General features: G+C 41.1%; 1 protein-coding gene across 3 annotated transcripts; it reads left to right on the top strand.

Annotated features, from left to right (window-relative positions):
• On the top strand, positions 1-17742 carry CRKL (CRK like proto-oncogene, adaptor protein). Of its 3 annotated transcripts, XR_013776443.1 has the most exons (4): positions 1-970; positions 4086-4548; positions 4808-4937; positions 5321-6478. XR_013776443.1 is itself a non-coding variant. In XM_079322855.1 (3 exons), the coding sequence occupies exons 1-3, from the start codon at positions 657-659 to the stop codon at positions 4829-4831; spliced, it is 801 nt and encodes a 266-aa protein (XP_079178981.1). In that variant the 5' UTR covers positions 1-656; the 3' UTR covers positions 4832-6478. The 3 variants fall into 3 exon arrangements, 2 of the variants coding, with proteins under 2 accessions (XP_079178981.1, XP_079178980.1); XM_079322855.1 differs by having other exon boundaries at positions 4808-6478; XM_079322854.1 differs by lacking the exons at positions 4808-4937; positions 5321-6478 and adding an exon at positions 13056-17742 and having other exon boundaries at positions 13-970.
• Positions 17743-18133: the final 391 nt, after the last annotated feature.

Below are 18133 nucleotides of genomic sequence, written 5' to 3'. Positions count from 1 at the left end.
GCTCCCCCCGACGCCAGGACGGGGCTCCGGGACCCCGGGGCACGGATCCCCGCCCAGCCCCGCCGCCAGCCCCTGAGGCGGGCGCGGCCCCGCGCTGCCGCTGCCGCCATGACGCGTGCGCGGGGCGGTGTCTGGCGGCGTTCGCGCGGCCCGACGCAGCCGCCATTTTGGAGCTCGGCTAGCGAGGGGAGGAACCCGCGGGAGGACGCGGCGCCCGGCGCTTCTGCCTGCTGTCCCGCCCCGAGCCGGCTCCGCTCGCCGCTTTCACGGGCCGCCTGTCCCGTGTGTCAGGCGCCGCTGCTCTTCGTCACCCGCCTGGCCGGGCCCCGCAGGCCTGAGAGAGGCGGGAAGGATGCCCTGCACACCCCGCCGCTGAGGGAGACTCGGGGGCCCTGCGCGCCGCTTCTGGCCAGCCCCACCCCAGCCGCTCCTCGGCCCTTCGCCTCCAGCGGCGCGCAGCTTCCTTCCCTTTATCCCCCTTGCCCTGGGTTCCCTTTCTCCTGGACTAGGCACGAGCCGCTTCCCCCTCGCCCCCAGCCCGCTCCGCCTCCCAGGCCTCTCTGCTCAGGCCTCCCCTTCTCCGGGTCTCTTCCTCCGCCTGGGCCTTCAGGCTCCTCACCTTCCTTCCTCCCTCCCTTTCCTTCCCGCCCGGAGCCATGTCCTCCGCCGCTCGTTTCGATTCGTCGGACCGCTCCAGCTGGTACGTGGGCCCGGTGTCGCGGGCGGAGGCGCAGACGCGGCTGCAGGGGCAGCGGCACGGCATGTTCCTGGTGCGGGACTCGTCCACCTGCCCGGGGGACTACGTCCTCTCGGTGTCCGAGAACTCCCGCGTTTCCCACTACATCATCAACTCCCTGCCCAACCGCCGCTTCAAGATCGGCGACCAGGAGTTCGAGCACCTGCCCGCCCTGCTGGAGTTCTACAAGATCCACTACCTGGACACCACCACGCTCATCGAGCCCGCGCCCAGGTGAGTGTCCCCCGCCCCCGCCACACCCACCGCCACCTTTGCCCCGGGTGGCGTGAGGAGGCGAGACCTGTAGAGGTGTCAACAGTCCAGCCCAGTAGCTCCGGGAGCCTGGCACTGCATGTGGATGCTATGAATAAATACTAAGGAAACATTCGTCTTTAACACTGGCGCTTCTTAACACTCTGGGTCTCGCTGGCAATTAAAAGTATTGCTCTTTCAGTCAAATCCTCCGTGGTCGCTGTGCTGACCTTCTATGTAAAGATATCGTGCACCTCTACCAGGGTCTGTAATTGCCTTGAAAGAGGGTGTGGTCGCACGTCACCCTTTTTGTGTGACCCTTTTCTTCTAGTATTGTCTCTCCGTTGCAGGGGTGGTCGACAAGCTGGTTCGCCAGTCTTCTCTGTGATTGAAGTACAGCCTCTGAGCTTAGCTTGCTGTCTATCCCTACACTGATTACAATAGGACTGGCTTTTATGTGATTAGACTGCTTTGCCCTGTTAAGTCAGCATTAATACATTCTAGGGCAGCATTTCCCAAACTTCTAGAGTGGTATTTCTGCACCAAAAAAATGTGGAGCACTTATTTCTCACAGTTTGCTTATAGCACTGTTCATCCATATCTGCATATACCATACACTTGACTGAGAAATGCTGTTCTGGGAGGATGGGAAAATGTGACTTGGCTACGAGCTCCTTCTTTGTCCTGGTCCCAGCATGGGACATACCTGCAACATGCATCAGTAAACTGCTTGTGAAGAACTCTAGAACATGTTCCTTACTTTTAATTGATAAAGCCTTTCTCAGTATACTTTGTCAAAGTTTCTGGGCTTCTGGATAAAATGAGATGAAAATAAATACGAGAAAAGTAGTGACATATTAAAAAAATAAATCCAGATTGGTTCACTTCTGAATTCTGCATTTTCATATCTTACTATGTTTTGCAGATCAGCAAGTTCTTGGGAGGGAAGAATAGCTTTGAGGTTTATAATCACAATTGAACCTTGGCATAGACCAGTACTTAATGATAGTCAGTCACTTGTCAAAGATTGACAATAGCTTGTCAAGTTGAAAAACTCAAGTGTTCAAAAGTTATTCTGAAAAGCTGTCGAGTGATGGGCAGGATGTGACAAAAAGCAGAATTTTCAGGAACTCTTCAAACTGCTGGCAGCCTTTTGGGTATGATTGTGGCTAGAGAGATGGGTTTATATAAAAAAATTCAATTTCACCATTGCAGGAATGTTTAAATGGAGCTGCCCAGTGTTACATGCATGCTTAAACTTGTGGAGAGTTGGGAAGGAAAAAAAAAAAGTCTAATGTTGAAGCAACCTTCATGCTTATCTCTGTTCTCCAACCTGGATACTCTTGAACTTTACTGGATGCAAAAACTTGTTCTTAGTCATTTGTGGCCATGATTGACTTGACTTTCTCAAACCCCTTTAGAACTTAGAGCCGATTGCACTTGCACACTTGGTATTTGTTAGAATCCTGTGTGAAATGTTCTGTGAACATTTTAGTATCACCTTGTTTTCAAGGCTTTGGTTGCATATTGCTCTCTCAGCCCAGAGACAGATTTGACCTAACCTGCTGTGAATTGACAGAATTTTTATAGAGCTACAAATGGGATTGACTAGTGTTTTTACTTAGCATGATTTTTGAGAAAAATCAATTGTGTGGTTGATGGCTTTACATTCTGTGCAAAGGAGACTTCCTGCTGCAAGAGAAAGGATGAAAGGTAGCATTTCCAGATTTTTTTTATTATTATTATTATTTTTAGTTAATGGGCTAGATTTAGAATAGGGGTGGCCAGGTATGTGCTTCAGAGCTGTTATGCTAATTCTTATTTCTCTACCACTTTCCTGGGCACATTGCTCTCAGATGCTCGTGCTTTTGAAAGCTATTCATTCTTTTAATTTCATAAAGTACAGTCTGAAAGGTGGTTTCGATATAGAGCCCTACAGTACTTCTAGATCTTGGAGATGACATCTTAAACTTTTAAACAGTTATAAATGGACCATTTAAAACTTTCTGTTTGTTTTGCATCTCTAGTAGTGAGCTCTGGCCATCCTGATGTTCCTGAGCTCTTGCATATGCAGAGCAGTTGCTCCCAAGGGTTCCCTCTATCCCCCTGCTTTGGCTGCAGCAGGATGTCTGAAAGATGCAATTTCATTCTCTTCGGGGCTTCTGGCACATCTTGCAAAAATCCCAGGGATTTGACTTCCATCATATTTTACAAGTAGCAAAAGAGAAGTGAAGTAGGCTAATGACATGCATTCCTGCTATCATAGCTTAGATAATAAGTATCTGCTGTGGCCTATATCCATTAAGGGGTGTTTTTTTGACAGCTGCTTTGAATAAAATGTATAACATTTATGATGAAAATAGTGAAAGCATTCTCATTTGATGGACAATCTTGTATATTATTACAGACAACAAAGTGACTGTATTTGACAAATGATGGACATAGTAATAAAAAATTATGTAAATAAATTAAAGATAATATGGTTAATAGGCAGAGGAATATTTATAGAAGCCAAGCCTTATCAGTGGATGCAAATATTTCATACTGTCTTTCTGAAGATATCATACCCTCTTACTTTTGTTCCCTTTTTCCTCTACAGTGCTTCAAGTCTAGCACTTAGCAAATTCTTTAGAAGTGGATGATGAAGTTAAAAACAAAATAAAATTATTTGGATTACTTTGGAGGTGGCAAGGGACTCTTGGACAGATTCACAGCCACATTTTTATGTATTGCCCTTGCACTTCAATCACCCAAATATTTGTCTCAATTTGGTTTTCTGTACCATTACTCTCATAACTTAAGCTATAGAACTAATTTAAGATCTTCTCAACAATCCAGAATAGGTGGATGAAGATTTTGCATTATTTCTCCCACTTTTCTGCATCCCATGATAGAGTATTTTGGGTTTCTGGGGAACCTGCTTTGGGTATTTGAGAGTGTGAGGTACTCATGAAATGCCTCACAGTGCTACCAAGCCAGTACTGTTGTTCCAAATCCAAGTGAATAACTCCTCTGTAATGTTCCTACTGCAGACCTGGTAGTTAGCTTTGTTACTGGAAATACAAACCAATGGCTATTGCTTTTACCAAATCTTCAGGTACCCCAGCCCACCAATGGGATCTGGATCTGCCCCTGCCATGTCCAGTGCAGAAGAGAACGTGGAGTATGTTCGGACTCTGTATGACTTTCCTGGCAACGATGCCGAGGATCTGCCATTCAAAAAGGGTGAGCTGCTGGTCATTGTGGAGAAGCCAGAAGAGCAGTGGTGGAGTGCCAGGAACAAGGAGGGTCGCATTGGGATGATCCCTGTTCCTTATGTAGAAAAGCTGGTCAGACCTTCTGTTGGGAAGCATGGCAACAGGAATTCCAACAGTTACGGTATTCCAGAACCTGCCCATGCTTATGCTCAGCCTCAAACCGCAACTCCCCTTCCCTCGGTATCCAGCACACCTGGAGCAGTCATCAATCCTCTGCCAAACACACAGAATGGACCAGTCTATGCCAAAGCTGTCCAAAAGAGAGTACCCTGTGCTTATGACAAGACTGCACTGGCATTAGAGGTAAGTTTTTCCTCTGGTCTCAGAGTTTTCAATTTCTCTGTGAAAGAAGAAAGTAAAAATTGTTATGGTGAAGTTGGTGTGGACGACTTCATGTGGAGTCTGCTTATTTATGTCAAGGAATTGAGAAGTTAGGTTACATTCTGAAGAAATATCCACAAGAATTGCTTCATCTGTACCACTTCCTTTGAGAAAAGTGACCTAATAAGTAATCTTAGGACCTGTGTTTTCCCTCCCTTCTTGCTTGTTCAACTGTGCAAAGGTTACAAGGGTAGCAGAGTGCTGAAGTATGGCTTTGCTTCTCCACCTAATCCTGGGGAAGGAAAGAGATGTTTCATTAGTGATTGTAGAGTTCCAGGCTAAGAACTGACAGCAGCATGCTCCAGAGAAAGGTAAAGATTGCTAACTGGTACACTGAGTGTTTCTGATCCTCACTGTGAGATGCACTTGAAGATCTTGTGCTGAGAGCTGAAATCTGGGCAGACTATATCAGAAATACTCTAGTCCCTTTTACTTTGGTTTTCAAAAACATTTGAGAAACCCTAACATCTAAACTGGGGGTGAGGAGTGTAATGTAACCTCTAAAGTGCTGCAAGTTCCTGTGCTTGCTATTGCATTTTTAATTTTATTTTTATTAGAGATATCTTGTAAAACTTTAGAGCAATATTCTGTAAATAATAAAGAATTCATATCATACTTCAACTGGAATAAATGATTGACTGGAAATTTTTCAAAGCTATGTCCAGAAGACTAAGATTGTTACTTTTATATGTAGATGATACTGAAGGCGTGTTAACCTGTCATTCAAAAATCTCTGACCTGGAAAAAGTGAAATTTGAGTGTGCTGCAATACTTCCAGGAACATATGCAAGCAAACAAGCATAGGAAGCAACAACATTTTAACAAGTAAAATAATAATGGTCTTCAAACTACTTCTGAACTTTTCCTATTGTTTTTCTCAGTTGCTTTACAAGTTAAAGCTGTTACCTATGGCTGATATTTTTGATTGAAATTTGGAAGGATATATTTGTGACTTCCCATTATTCAGAGTGCTCACCCTAATTGTTTCACTCCTGTATTTTTAAGTCTTCTACAGGTGGTTACTCTTATGGGGTTAAAAGTTAAATATGAATCACTGGAATTTCTTTGTCTTGTGAAATCCAGCAGCTTGTTATTTATGAGCAATGTGTGAAAATTTTCATAGAACAAAGTGTAAATTCACTACCAACTGCACTGTACAGAAGATTCTGCCAGAACTACTCATTCTTCTGAAAGCAAAGCAAGGCAAGCAATTGATTTATCAATTTATCATTGTTATCAATGTGTCATGGAATTACTTCAGGGAACTTGCATTGCTGCAGGGTAGCAGAACCACTTGGAAGGTTGGTCCTCACATACAGACTTTTCTGCCTTGCCCTTTAAGTGACCTAATTAACCCCATCAGTTTAGCTACTCTAGGATACCAGTAGGATTAATTCCCTGGCCAACAAATAAGTTAGACATGGTTTGAACCTTCAAATTACTGAAGTTTTGTTTGAGAGATTCTTCTCATCCTCTGATCACTTACTGCCTCATGTTTTTGTGTCTCTCAACACTGGCATATTTTGTCTTCCCATGCAGTGTGTTTTCTTTTCAAGTGTACCTCATCCACACTGTGGCTCCTCAAGAGGTTTCAGAAGCAGAATTCTGGGAACTGCTCTACATTTTCCTTGAAATCAGTAATTGCAGCTTCTCCATATTAACCATGCATAGGGAACTTGAGCAATTTCATTACAGCAGTATTTTTTGTCACACGGGCTCTTCTCAAAGAATAATGGATTTTCATGGTTTTCCTTTAGTTTGCCAAACACCTGCAAGACCCTAATAAAATATTTAATTCCAGCCTTGTGAGGGATCTACACATTGGTAAATAAACTGAACCATTTGAAACTTCTGTATTGTAAGACCACTGAAAGTTGTGTTGGACAAAGTTGTGTTTTGGGGAAGAAAGTTAATGGTGTTCTTTCATAAAAATACTGTTTGATAGTTCTGCCTCTCAGCATAGGTGTAGCCTAAGTGGCAGTTCAGCTTGGACAGGTAGGACACCTTGTGAGTGTAATTACAAGGTTACTAATTGTGCAATCTCACTTAATCTGATAAAGCAATATGAAGAACAAAATATGTGTTTGCTGGCTGTAGCCTTGTGTGGTCAGCACACAGACAGTACTTAAAAGGAAGAGAATAGCATCTGGAGTAAATAAAGCCATGGCATAGTAATCTGCTCAACTTCCTTTTAAGTGGAGCAATGTCATTCTTCCTGGTTCAGCTTGAAAATGGGACAGGCTCCCTGCCTGCAAGTCCAGTGTTTCTGTTTACAGAAGCTGACAGAATTTTTCTTTAAGAAGAGATAAAAGTTTATTGCCTGATACAGAGAAGTTTGTTTTGTAAGCAAGCTTTTTTAGTTTTTTTTTTTATTTTTTTATGTGAAAAATATAAATGATCAAGTGACTATTCTACAGAAAATCTGAAACAAGATCTGATAGGCTGGATAAAGATGAAGGGTTCAACTGATAAATTTAAAAGTATGACAATTTAAGAGCAGCTACAATTTTATTTCTGTAAGATACTAGTCAATAGGGTGTTTATTTTTGCCAGGCTAAGTTTATTCAGCATTATACAGAATCACAGAATGATTTGGGCTGGAAGGGACCTTGGAGCTCATTTCATTCCACCCCCTGCCCTGGACAGGGACACCTTCCACTACCCCAGGTTGCTCCAAGCCCCATTCAGTGTGGCCTTGGACACTTCCAGGGATGGGGAGTTCACAGCCTCTCTGGGTAACAGTATTGGTGTTAATGAAGTTACTGATGTGTGAGTGTTAACTTGATCCTATTGTGTTATGTGCTCCACTTTTATTCTCTAAAATAAAAAATTAAATTATAATCTGTTTATAGGCTGAAGTGGTAGTTGTAAGTACAGACACTATGTCAAAGCTTACAGCTGGTGGTACATGTAATTTTGTGCATCTCCCTGCACCTGCAAGGAACTGTTAGTAAAGCCTACAATAAATTACATGTATTTCTAAGATTTACATAGGCTTTTGTCTGTTGAATTACTTTGGCAGCTCAGATTTAATGTTTTTAATGAACATTAAGTTCTACAGATTGAAGTTTGTAGCTTCTCACTACAACTAACTTCATTACTAGTATGTGTAGAATTTGATGGATACTGCATTAAAAAACCCCAAACCACTAAACAAGCAACTACAAAATAAAAATAAAAACCACCAAACCCACCCCCTAACCGAAAAGCTCAACAGCCAACGAGCCAGGTCTGTTTCTTTACTTGTGTACTGCTGCCAAGAAGCTATTTCCTTCCTTTCTAGTGCTGCAGAGGAAGGGTATGAAGGACAGGGTTACAGTGTCCTGTGCTGCTTGGGTCCAAAGCTCTGCACCACAGGGTTATGCACTGCTAATCTTCAATCCTGCTGATCACTATGGGAAAACAAGGAGGGCAATCCCCTGTTCAAAGCACTTACACTCTAAGAAGGTGATGGATTTGGTAAGAGCAGAGCCTTTTTGGCACTGTTACTGTGATACACAGCAGCAAAGTCTTCCTGAAAGGTTTCCCAGCCTTTAAAAACTTGTAATTCTGTAGCCTGTAGCTGTTAGCTATAGTGTGTTCATGAAGCCTTGTTTCAAACTGACAAGCTCTAACCAGGACATGAACAACAAATTCTGTATTCACTGATAAAATGGAATGAAATAGGGTAAGGCGGACAGCAGCAGCCACCAGATTTATACCTGCTGTGTTTAAAAAATGATTCTTAAACATATCACCAATGCTCTACTCAGTGCCATAGTTAATTTTGAAGGTAGCAGTGGTCCTAGAGTCCATCTCCACACTTCACCTGACAGTGTTACAGAATCAAAGATTTTTTCTTTTTCTTTTTGAACTAGAGTTGCACTGTATTTTTAAAAGTTTTTATACCAGTGTTGGCTTTTTATAGACTTGTGCCAGCATGTTAAGTAGTTTATCTTTTTGTGATGTAGCAATCACACATGTGTGTGTTTGCTAGTACAGAGTTAACCTGTGACTGTAATGTTTTGGTGAAATAAATGTCCATCCACCATAATTATATAACTGACTTACAGTATTTCTCTTGAGCTTGTTACAATTAGGTTACAGTTAACTTTTTCCCTTTTCAAAGGAAAGCTGAGACAAGTAGGCCAAAATGTGCTAGCAGTAGAACTTTCTTAATTAGGAAATTAGGCTACTCCTTTCAGCAGACAACAAGCATTGTGTTTTTCTTTAGCCAAGGAAACTCAGCCTTGCTGTGTTAAAAATTAAAATGCATCTAACCCACAAAGTCTGGATTTTAGGCAGAGTATTGATCCTATATTTATGTAGTGTGAACTGTTGATCAGGGAGCTGTAGTGGCTGTAGTTGTTGAACTGACAATGAACTCTCCAAATTCTGTACAGTCATAACAGTGCATAATCTGTAGGAGATGGGCTACCACCATATAATGAAAAGCAGCACTTTTTTGGTGCTGCAACCCCTGCTCTGACAATTTTCCTGGCTCTTGGTGAAATGCAAAGTTCCTTTGTTTTAATCTGTTCCTAGGTGAGGCCAGATTAATTGCATCCAGCACTTGCACATCTCTGTGTTGCCCTTGAACCTCCTTTCATGCCTCAAGAATGGATGAAGCTTTTCCTCTGAACTGTTTAGGCATCAGCTGTGTTCTGGCCCAGAACACCAGAAGTGAAGGATAATTAAGCTGTGCTTTTAGCCTGGTGTTTTCTTGGATCTTCCAATACACAGAGCACCAGCTCCTTCAGTGTCCTTTTGTCCTGTTTTAGAGTGGCTGAACTCTGCCTCTCTTGTGTAGCTCCTCACTTGGAGGGCAGTGGGGTATCAGGTATTTTCTCAGTGTTGGACCTTGTCTGTTCTTCTCCAGACAGGCAGCTGGCCTGAACAACTCTTTTGGTATTCATGTTAGTGTAACCAAAGAAGGTGAGCTGTGACCCTAATTAGGATAATGACTGAGATTCAGCACCCTGTAGATTCCAGAGAGCAATGTTTTCTATAGCACTGACCCAGTGGGCTAAAATGGCAGTTTAGAATTTTAATGCATTTTTATCTCCTTAAACTTCTATTCCAGAACTTTATCAGCCATAGAACTATTAACATACAATTGTTGGAATATCTCTAAAGCTCATTGAATTGCTTGACTAAAATGGCTTGCAGAGTATGAATCAGCTTCAAATGGAAGGCAGGTATGGAAGAGTCTAGAGTGAATGAAGTAACCTTTCTGACTGGCATGTTCCACAGCTTGTGTTTCCCCAGGGCTTTGAATTCATGCTCTAACAAGGATATAATGAAAGATGTTATCTAAAATACATTTTGATTTTTATCGTTTGGGTGTAACCAAGTGGCTGCATTTCAGAAGTGTTACTCATTTCAGCAGTGATACTTCATTCCAGCAATGCTGGTGTGCTTCACAACTGAATTAACTTGAGAGATGCTGAGTCTAAGGAAGTGTTCTCCTCATCTATAGATAAGGGCTATTAGCTGTCCAGAGTCATACAGGAAGTTTGTGGCAGAGATGAGAATAGAACCAGGTCTCCTGACTGTCCTGTGCCTAATCATAAGACAATTCTTCTGACTGTCTTAAAATATTCTCTGAAGAAAAAGTGTATTAAATAATTTTAGTGGGAGGTTGCACCTCAGCTAACCATGTTATAGATACTTTGAAAGGCATTAAATATATATATATATTATAAATATATTATATATATAAAATGATGCTTTTACTTGGGGTCTAGTTGACCAGATTTTTCTGGACATTTTTGAAATTAAGGTCTTTAAGATAAGATCCATCAGTTAGTCTAGCATGAAATCAAGGTTCCTGCACCAAAAATCTTATTTCAACATGCTGTTTAATTTAGTCTTCTCAGAGAAACTAAATTTTTAAAATAATATAGCACAAAAAGAATATTCAGCAGCTTTCATTTAAGTAAAACGAAAAAACTCTCAAAAAGAATAGAAAATTATTGCAACTTAATTAACTATTCCAGTGGTTCTTGGCATATAGGAGTATGTTTTGAGTAGTTTTGTCAGCCAGCTCTCTTTAGTGGCAGATGCTGGGGTGCAGCAGCTTTGCCCACCCAGCAGCATAAAGAACATTTTACATCATTAATCTGCAGGGCAGTTTGTTGCAATGCAATAGGAGACATATTTTAAATATTCTTTTCACTCAGCTGAAGCAAAATGTCCAAACCTGTTCACATTGTGAAGTCTTTCAGAACCAAGTTGAAGAATATCTGTTCTAGAGGTTCAGAATGAATAAGAGATTGATCTCTACAGCACATGAACAGAATTACATTGTCAGACTCTCAGAAAATGCTCCTGGTTTTGATTCAAAAGATTATTTTAAAGATGAAAGGGTTTGAGAGTGGGTTTGGTTTATGGTGTAGTGGAAATGCAACTTTGCTTTAAACTGTTGTGATGTTGGCTGCATCTTCCTCAGATTGGGTCTAGAATTTGAAATTTAGTTCTGTGTTCAAGGTTTCTTTAAATGCAGCAATGTAACACTGAGTACAGATGTTATCAGCCTTTTCCTAGAGACATTTGCTAGGTTCCTGTTCAGGTCATCTTGTTACTATTTAAAGCTTTCTTGAGTGATAAGTCTGACAAATTGTGCTTTTTAGCAAATATACAATTAGAGCATGCTGCAGCAGGCCCTGGAGAGATAAAAAGCAGTTGGGTGAAGTCTGTGTACATGCAGTGTTTAACTGCTTGATTCTGTCTGCTGGCTTCATGTTTGAGTTTAGAACAGCATATATAAAGATGCCCATTTAGGAAAACAACATGGCCTCAATTATATCCTAAGAAGTTGAGGGAGTTCAAAGGGTTTTCTGCTCTCTCAAAAGCACAAGATTACAATTGTTCCAAGTCTCAAATAGGGGGGCAGGCAGGACACAGACATCCAAAGCAGTGGAGAAAAAGTAGGGAAGGCAAAGCAACACATAAGGCTTAAATCTCTGAGAATAGTGTCAAAGTTCAACAAATTTTAAGAGACATAACACTGAGTGACTGACTGCCAGCAAGTTTATTATAGCATCTTAAATTTCACTTAAGGGTTCTTGCTTCTATGTGATCCTCAAAAATACCTGTTACAGTTATGGTTTAAATGGGCCACAAGTCACCTAGTGACATGCACATCATTGTGTGAACTCAGGGCTTTAACATAAAATATACATGTCTCACCTGAAGAGTGTAAGGATGTTTGCAAAGGGCCTATCTGCATCTGGTCTGAATTTTAATGCTGTTTAGAAAATGTAGACAAATTGCTTTACATACTATATCAATGTCTGGTTTTCCTTAAATTTAAAGCTAGTTTCCTTTGAATTTCACAGCAGTAGTTTGGTAACTGAGTCTCAAACACAAAGAGCTTGGAGCCAGTTTGGGAAAGAAACTTACAAACTGTTGGGCATTGGTCATAGGCTGGTTCTACTTTGTGTGAAATTAATTTTTAGTTGCTAATGTCACTTTTCTAGTATTTACTGTAGTTAACACATGGAGACAAATAAGTAAACAGGAAGGGAGGGGGAAAGTTAGCTGCTGTAATAGACCACAGGTTCAGCTCTCCAGAAGCATCTCAGGGAGAATGAGTATTTAGCTTCTCTTAAATGCTCCTTTTGAATATAAGTTTGGATATTTCACTTTGTGAATTGTCCTAATCCAGATTAAATACAAGTGTTGAACAGTAAGAGAGTATAATTTATCATCATTTGGGCTGTTGTTTCTTGCTTGATTATAGTTGAGACTTCTCTCATTTTTCACCGCCAGATAGGAAGAGAATAGTCATGGTAGGAAAGGCCTGACATGTCATCATTCCTGCTTCAAATGCTTTGACAGGAAGTAGATGTGAAAACCACAAATAAAGCTAGAATCGACATGTGCTACTAAAAAAAGAAAAAAGTTTGAGATTGCTTTGCCCCACTTTGGAAGTGTATCATTATTTTAAAAATTACAGAAGGTTCTTGGACTGTGATGATCAGAATTAGAGCTTCAAGTAATGGTCTCTTTGCCTTAGGAATCTCCCTTTGAAAAACTACATTTCTTTTAAGTCAGCTGCTGCTTGTACTAGTCCCAGTACTGTGCTCTTTTGAAAGGATGTGACTCATCACTGATGGTAGCTTTACTGATGTGAATTTATATCTAAGCTAAAGATACTGTTGCATGAAGCTGTAAGCTCTCCCATATAAAGAGGTGTAGTTCAGTAATCTTCATAAACATACATGTAATTAAGAGTCTCAGAAGGAGCACAGACAACATTATTATGTGTAGCAACAAAGTGTTGGTATTTTAGTCAGTAAAAGTAACTTTGCAACTGAACCTTCTGCCAAGAAGAGGGCAAGATTCCTTTCCCTATGATGGGCTCCTTTGTGCTGTTGTTCATTTGATTGGTATCAGAGGTGGGAATCCCATGTGTGATGAGGCTGTTTTTTGTTCCAATTCCACAGGTTGGAGATATTGTGAAGGTGACGAGGATGAACATAAACGGGCAGTGGGAAGGAGAAGTCAACGGTCGAAAAGGGCTCTTCCCTTTCACACATGTCCAACTATTTGACCCTCAAAACCCAGATGAGAACGAGTGACTCCCTCTGCCCAATTTACACTGCTGCTTCATTTTCCTGGCTCTCATTAGCATTGTTTGAGGTGGGATGATGACTTAATGGCACATTGCTAGCATTGCCCATTTTCCAGCTTGCTGCAGTTTGACAGTTCTTTTAATATACATTTGGAATACATACAGCTGAAGTCACTGCCTGACCTTCAGACCATAGTTGCATCATCCAGAATTTAGTTTCACTTTTAAAACTTTATTGGGCCTTAAGCTGGAGAAGACTGAACCGAAATATAGCAGAGAGGTGTGGGGAAAAAAACTTTCCTCTTGAGACTTCCATGGACTTTTTCTGGCTTACTCAGTAGGAAGAGCCCTAATCTTAGGTCAAAACATACAACTCGTGCATTACTGTCCAACAAAAAGCAACAACAAAAATGCAATTTTAGAACTGAAGAAGATTTAGTTTTGAAATTACCTGTCCTAAGGTAATACATATAAAATGATGGTTTCTTTAAAGGACAATAATTGGAGCTTATATATTCTAAGCAGTTGAATTAGACACTGCTGTTTTCTGTTAACTCTTAAGCTTGTTGTTGACCTTCTTGAAACAGTGTGTGTTAAATGCAAATAACCATTGACTGAGCTGCATTGAAGCTGAGGCATTTATTTATAAGGCAACCTAGGAGGGGTTGATACTTGTGACTTGGTTTTGACATATTTAATGCATTTCTGTTGATTTTTGCAAGCACTAACTGTAGAAAGCGAGCTTTAAGGGGAAACACTTTGGCCTGGTGTACATAGAGCTCTTCTGCAGTGTTGAAAGTGTAGTGTTACTAGTACAGTAGTGCTTGCCACCAAGCTGTTACTTGGTATTCAGGTCAGATTGCCATGAAAAGTAAGAGTGGGACAGAACTTGGTAAATACCGATAAAATCCTCTTATTTAAACGTTTAAAGACCTTTTTATATCCATTTCTCTGCAGGCTCCCTGCTCTCTCTCCAAAGTTTCCTAGCTATGCCAGCTCAAGCTCATCAAAAGCTCCTTTTCAAGCACAGTACCTTTTTACCAGGGCATCTGTGTTGCTGTGCTTCTCTTCTAGAGCTGCTTTCCTCTTATTTTTTGCCTTCTTTCTTTATCCTCGCTTGTATCCCAAGTCCTCTGCATGCTGACATCTTTTGTTTTTTTACCCTTCCTGAGGCATTGGCTCTGGTTTCTATATGAGCCAGGTGCCTCCCCCTCCCAGCATCCTTTAGCAAACGGTTAATTGGAGTCAGCTGCCTGTGTTCCCGGTGTGATAACGCTGGGGCTGGAGGCCACAGGGGTGCCTGTTGTTAGTGTAGCCCCTTCCCTCTCTGTGTCCCTGAGCGCTGCTCTGTCCCTGCTCCGCCGGCAGTGCAGGCACAGCGTGTGCCACCTTCTTCAAATGTGTGTCAGAGGTGAACTGGAATGCTCTTTTCAAAATGATGGAACACTGAATTAACACAATACATGTCTGCAAAGACACAGCTACACAACCTCCCTTTTCAGACAGCCTGGTTAAGGCAGAGGTCCAGTGTGGAAGCTGGCAGGAAAACAGCAGCTCCCATTTTTCAACTTTGGAAGGCTGTTGGCCTTAGCAAAATGAGAAACTTCAAACACCTGCAGAATGTCATCAGCTCTTACCAATGTCTAATGATACAAACATTGTCTTAAGTTCCAGCATGTTTTCCTGTTGATTTGTGTTTCTTGATCCTAATAAATGCACGTTGTTGGTAGTTGCTGTGGGAGTGCCATGAGATCCTTAGGTGGAAGGCACTGAAGAACTGCAGAAATGGCATTCACAAGAAAACATTGAAAATGCCAGGTTTTAAAGAAGTCGTTCATCTATTAACTGTTTTCTGTAGTATTGATCAAGTTGCTGACAGTCTGGAAGTTCTTGTAGAGCATTTTACTACCAAATTAACTGTGAAGTAGAGTAGCATTGACTGAAGTGTTTGGTGCTGTAATTCTTGACAATAGGCATTGACATTTTGTCTTGCAAAGAAAAGCTATGCAGTTCTCTTAACTAAAGAAGGTCATGCTTTTCCTGTGCCCCAACAATACCTGCACGTTTACTACACAGATTGTACTACTGAAAGTCATCTTCTGAATACAAACTGCACTAAACTCAGTCTGCTGCAGAGAAATCTTATTTCAGGCCTGACCTAGTTACAGGCAGCTCTTCAGAAGACTGATAGTAAAATTCTTCCTTTGCGTGGTGAATAAATACTGTGAGATTTGAGATCTTGAACATAACTTTTAACCTGATTTTTTTCACTGAAATAAACATTTTGACTCATTCCCTCATTGAATAAGGTGTCCGCTTTGAACACAAACATTGTTTTAGGTTTAATTATGTTCAAATACTGCAGAAAAGCAAAGTATTTTATCTTCAAAACTATGCAACATTTGTGTGTAGTAGTATCTGATGCAAAGACAAGAATTCTTGAATTTCTATGAACCTGGTTTTAGGCCGTGAATGAACAGTGTTTCTCCAAGTAGCAGCGGTGTGGTTCAGGTATGTAAAATGTGGTTTCAATGTAGCATACTGACCAACCTAAGCTGATTGTAACCTTGCTTCAAAATGTGTCTTGGCTATTTTACTATGAGACAAGTATTTTCATATAAAGACTGCGTTGGATCAGTGTGTGTTTCTCTTTGAAGGACTCTGGATTCTCAATTGCTTGTCGCTTGCTTACACATGTGCTGTCGTTTTATGAAACCTCCTAAATCTGAGTGATAATCTATCAGTGTCAATGTTCTTGGGCGTGTAAGGTAACCTTGATATGAAGCATGAGAGCCTCTACAAGTGATGGCTTCAATCTATGCACCATTAAAGTTGTGCTTGCTTTGGAACTGGGAGCTGGTGTAATGACCTGGTGCCACAGTAGTCAACTATCACGAAAGGCTTGGCTTCCTCCTGCTGTGTACATGTGTATATAGACATTGAAGCCTCTGAGAAGTCTGAAAGTTTGAATGAAAACTGTTTTAATCAGTGTCCATCACTGGATAAGCGCTTATTTAATTCATGATTGTTTACAAATTGGGAAAGAATAAACAAAAGGGAATATCCTGTTTGGGTTGAGGCTCTGAAGAGCCTGAGCATTATTTTTGTAAAGGGAAAAACAGCATTCTTTGTGCCATTTCATGTGCCTGTAAAGTAATTTTTTATATTGTATTAACATCCTGGGAATGAGTGGGCTGCCTTTGTTTTCTAGACCAGTTTTCAAGCATTTTCCTCAATACCTGCATTTGAAAGTGAGACCTGCCTAAAAGACTGCCTTTTGGGACCAGTGAAAGCGTTCCTGTATAGTTGTCATTTTCTGTTTATTTGTGTTAAAGTGTATTTTGGGACAAGGATACAATTATTGCAGTGGGAAAGGTGGCCTTGTATTTGAGACAGTCTTCACTGTGTAAACTTTTAAACACAATATGTAATTTAAAGACCATGATCTTCAGGCAATAATATTAAGTGTAAGCTTTTAAAATTTATTTTGGGGATTATAGCTTGTTTTATTTTTTGTGCTATAAGATTAACAGTATTAAATGAATTATATTCTTAGAATATACGGAGTGTCTTTTCTTAAGATTAGTGCCTTTTTAATTTCTTACTCCACTTAATTCATAGAACTGGTCCCAACATCAAGCCACTGTGTTTTTTCCCCAATGCCCTGTTTGTACAGTCTAAATAAAACTTGCCTCAACTTACAGTATTATTTGTTGTCTTTAGTCTGAAAACCTTGATGATGACAGCAGAGTGTTTAAGCCTTTATTCAGTCCTTACAATGCCCTGTTCTGAGGGTGAACAGAGTGTGCCAGCTGAAGTTTTCTGGAATCAAAGGAAGAATTAAGCAGGAGAAAATGCAGTTGCCAGGCTGAATGATACTCTCCTGTTCCATCCTCATGCCTCTTCTCAGACAGTGCTGCTGGGCTCTGGAGGTTGACATGAAAAGAAGCATCTGGGGTGACACAGATCACTGCTGCCTCCTGCCCTGCTGCCCGCCACGGCCGTGCTCTCCCTGCTGTCCCATCGCTGCATTTGTCGTGCTCTTCAGCCCAGGCTTTCAGGGCTCTCTGGAAACCATCACCTTTGTTTACTGTCATGCCCTTGACTGTGCTTGTAAGAATGACTGGTTTATGCAATGGTTGGAATTTCACTTATTATTGGTTGAATAACTAAGGTGTAACCTGTGCAGGCACTGGAGAGCAGGGACTGTGGCTCTGGCCCCTGCCACGAGGTGCTGCAAAAAACATCAGAACCGTCTGTGTTTGGAAGTCAGAACCCACATCCTGGTCATCTTCTGCCTTTTTAGTCAATCCAGATCAATAGTAACTTAACTAAAGGTTTTTTTCAGTTAAATCATTAATAAGGTGCTGATACTTGAGCTGATCCTGTATAGGAGGAGAATTTAAGGAGAACATCAGCCACTCAACTGCTGCAAAGAAGAAGCCTACAAAGCTTGTATTGGTTCCCTGGACTCTGTAGGTATGGTGACAGCCTCGTGTTTGTCTTCTCTGGAGTACAGATTTCCATGTGATGTTAATAAACATTCATAGCCAACTCTGCACAGTGTCTTATCATCAAATAGTCACATTTGGCAAGTTATGCTTTGGAGAAAACCAGTTGTGTTTAAAAGATGAAAATAGATCAGATACATTCAGTGGGCTTGGTAATCCTGTTTCAGGCTAAAAGGCAGAAAGCAGTAACTCAAGGTGGGTTTATTTGTCTTACCTGCATTCAGGCTTTTATCGGTGTAAATCTCAAGTAGTTCAGCTACTTCAGTCCAACAACAGGCAGCAGAAGCCTCCATTTTTCAATGTAAGCTGGGATCAGCTGGGTTCATCAGTTTGTCACTGATTTACTTTAAAAGGTTTTATTTCTAAACCAGTGTGATAACAAACACCGTTTTAGACATACCCAGAGGTGTGTGTGTTGGAGCTTACACCAGTAGGAAAT

Source organism: Erithacus rubecula (genome assembly GCF_903797595.1).
Source record: "Erithacus rubecula genome assembly, chromosome: 19".
NCBI lineage: Eukaryota > Metazoa > Chordata > Aves > Passeriformes > Muscicapidae > Erithacus > Erithacus rubecula.
This window is presented reverse-complemented; position numbering and strand designations above follow the sequence as displayed.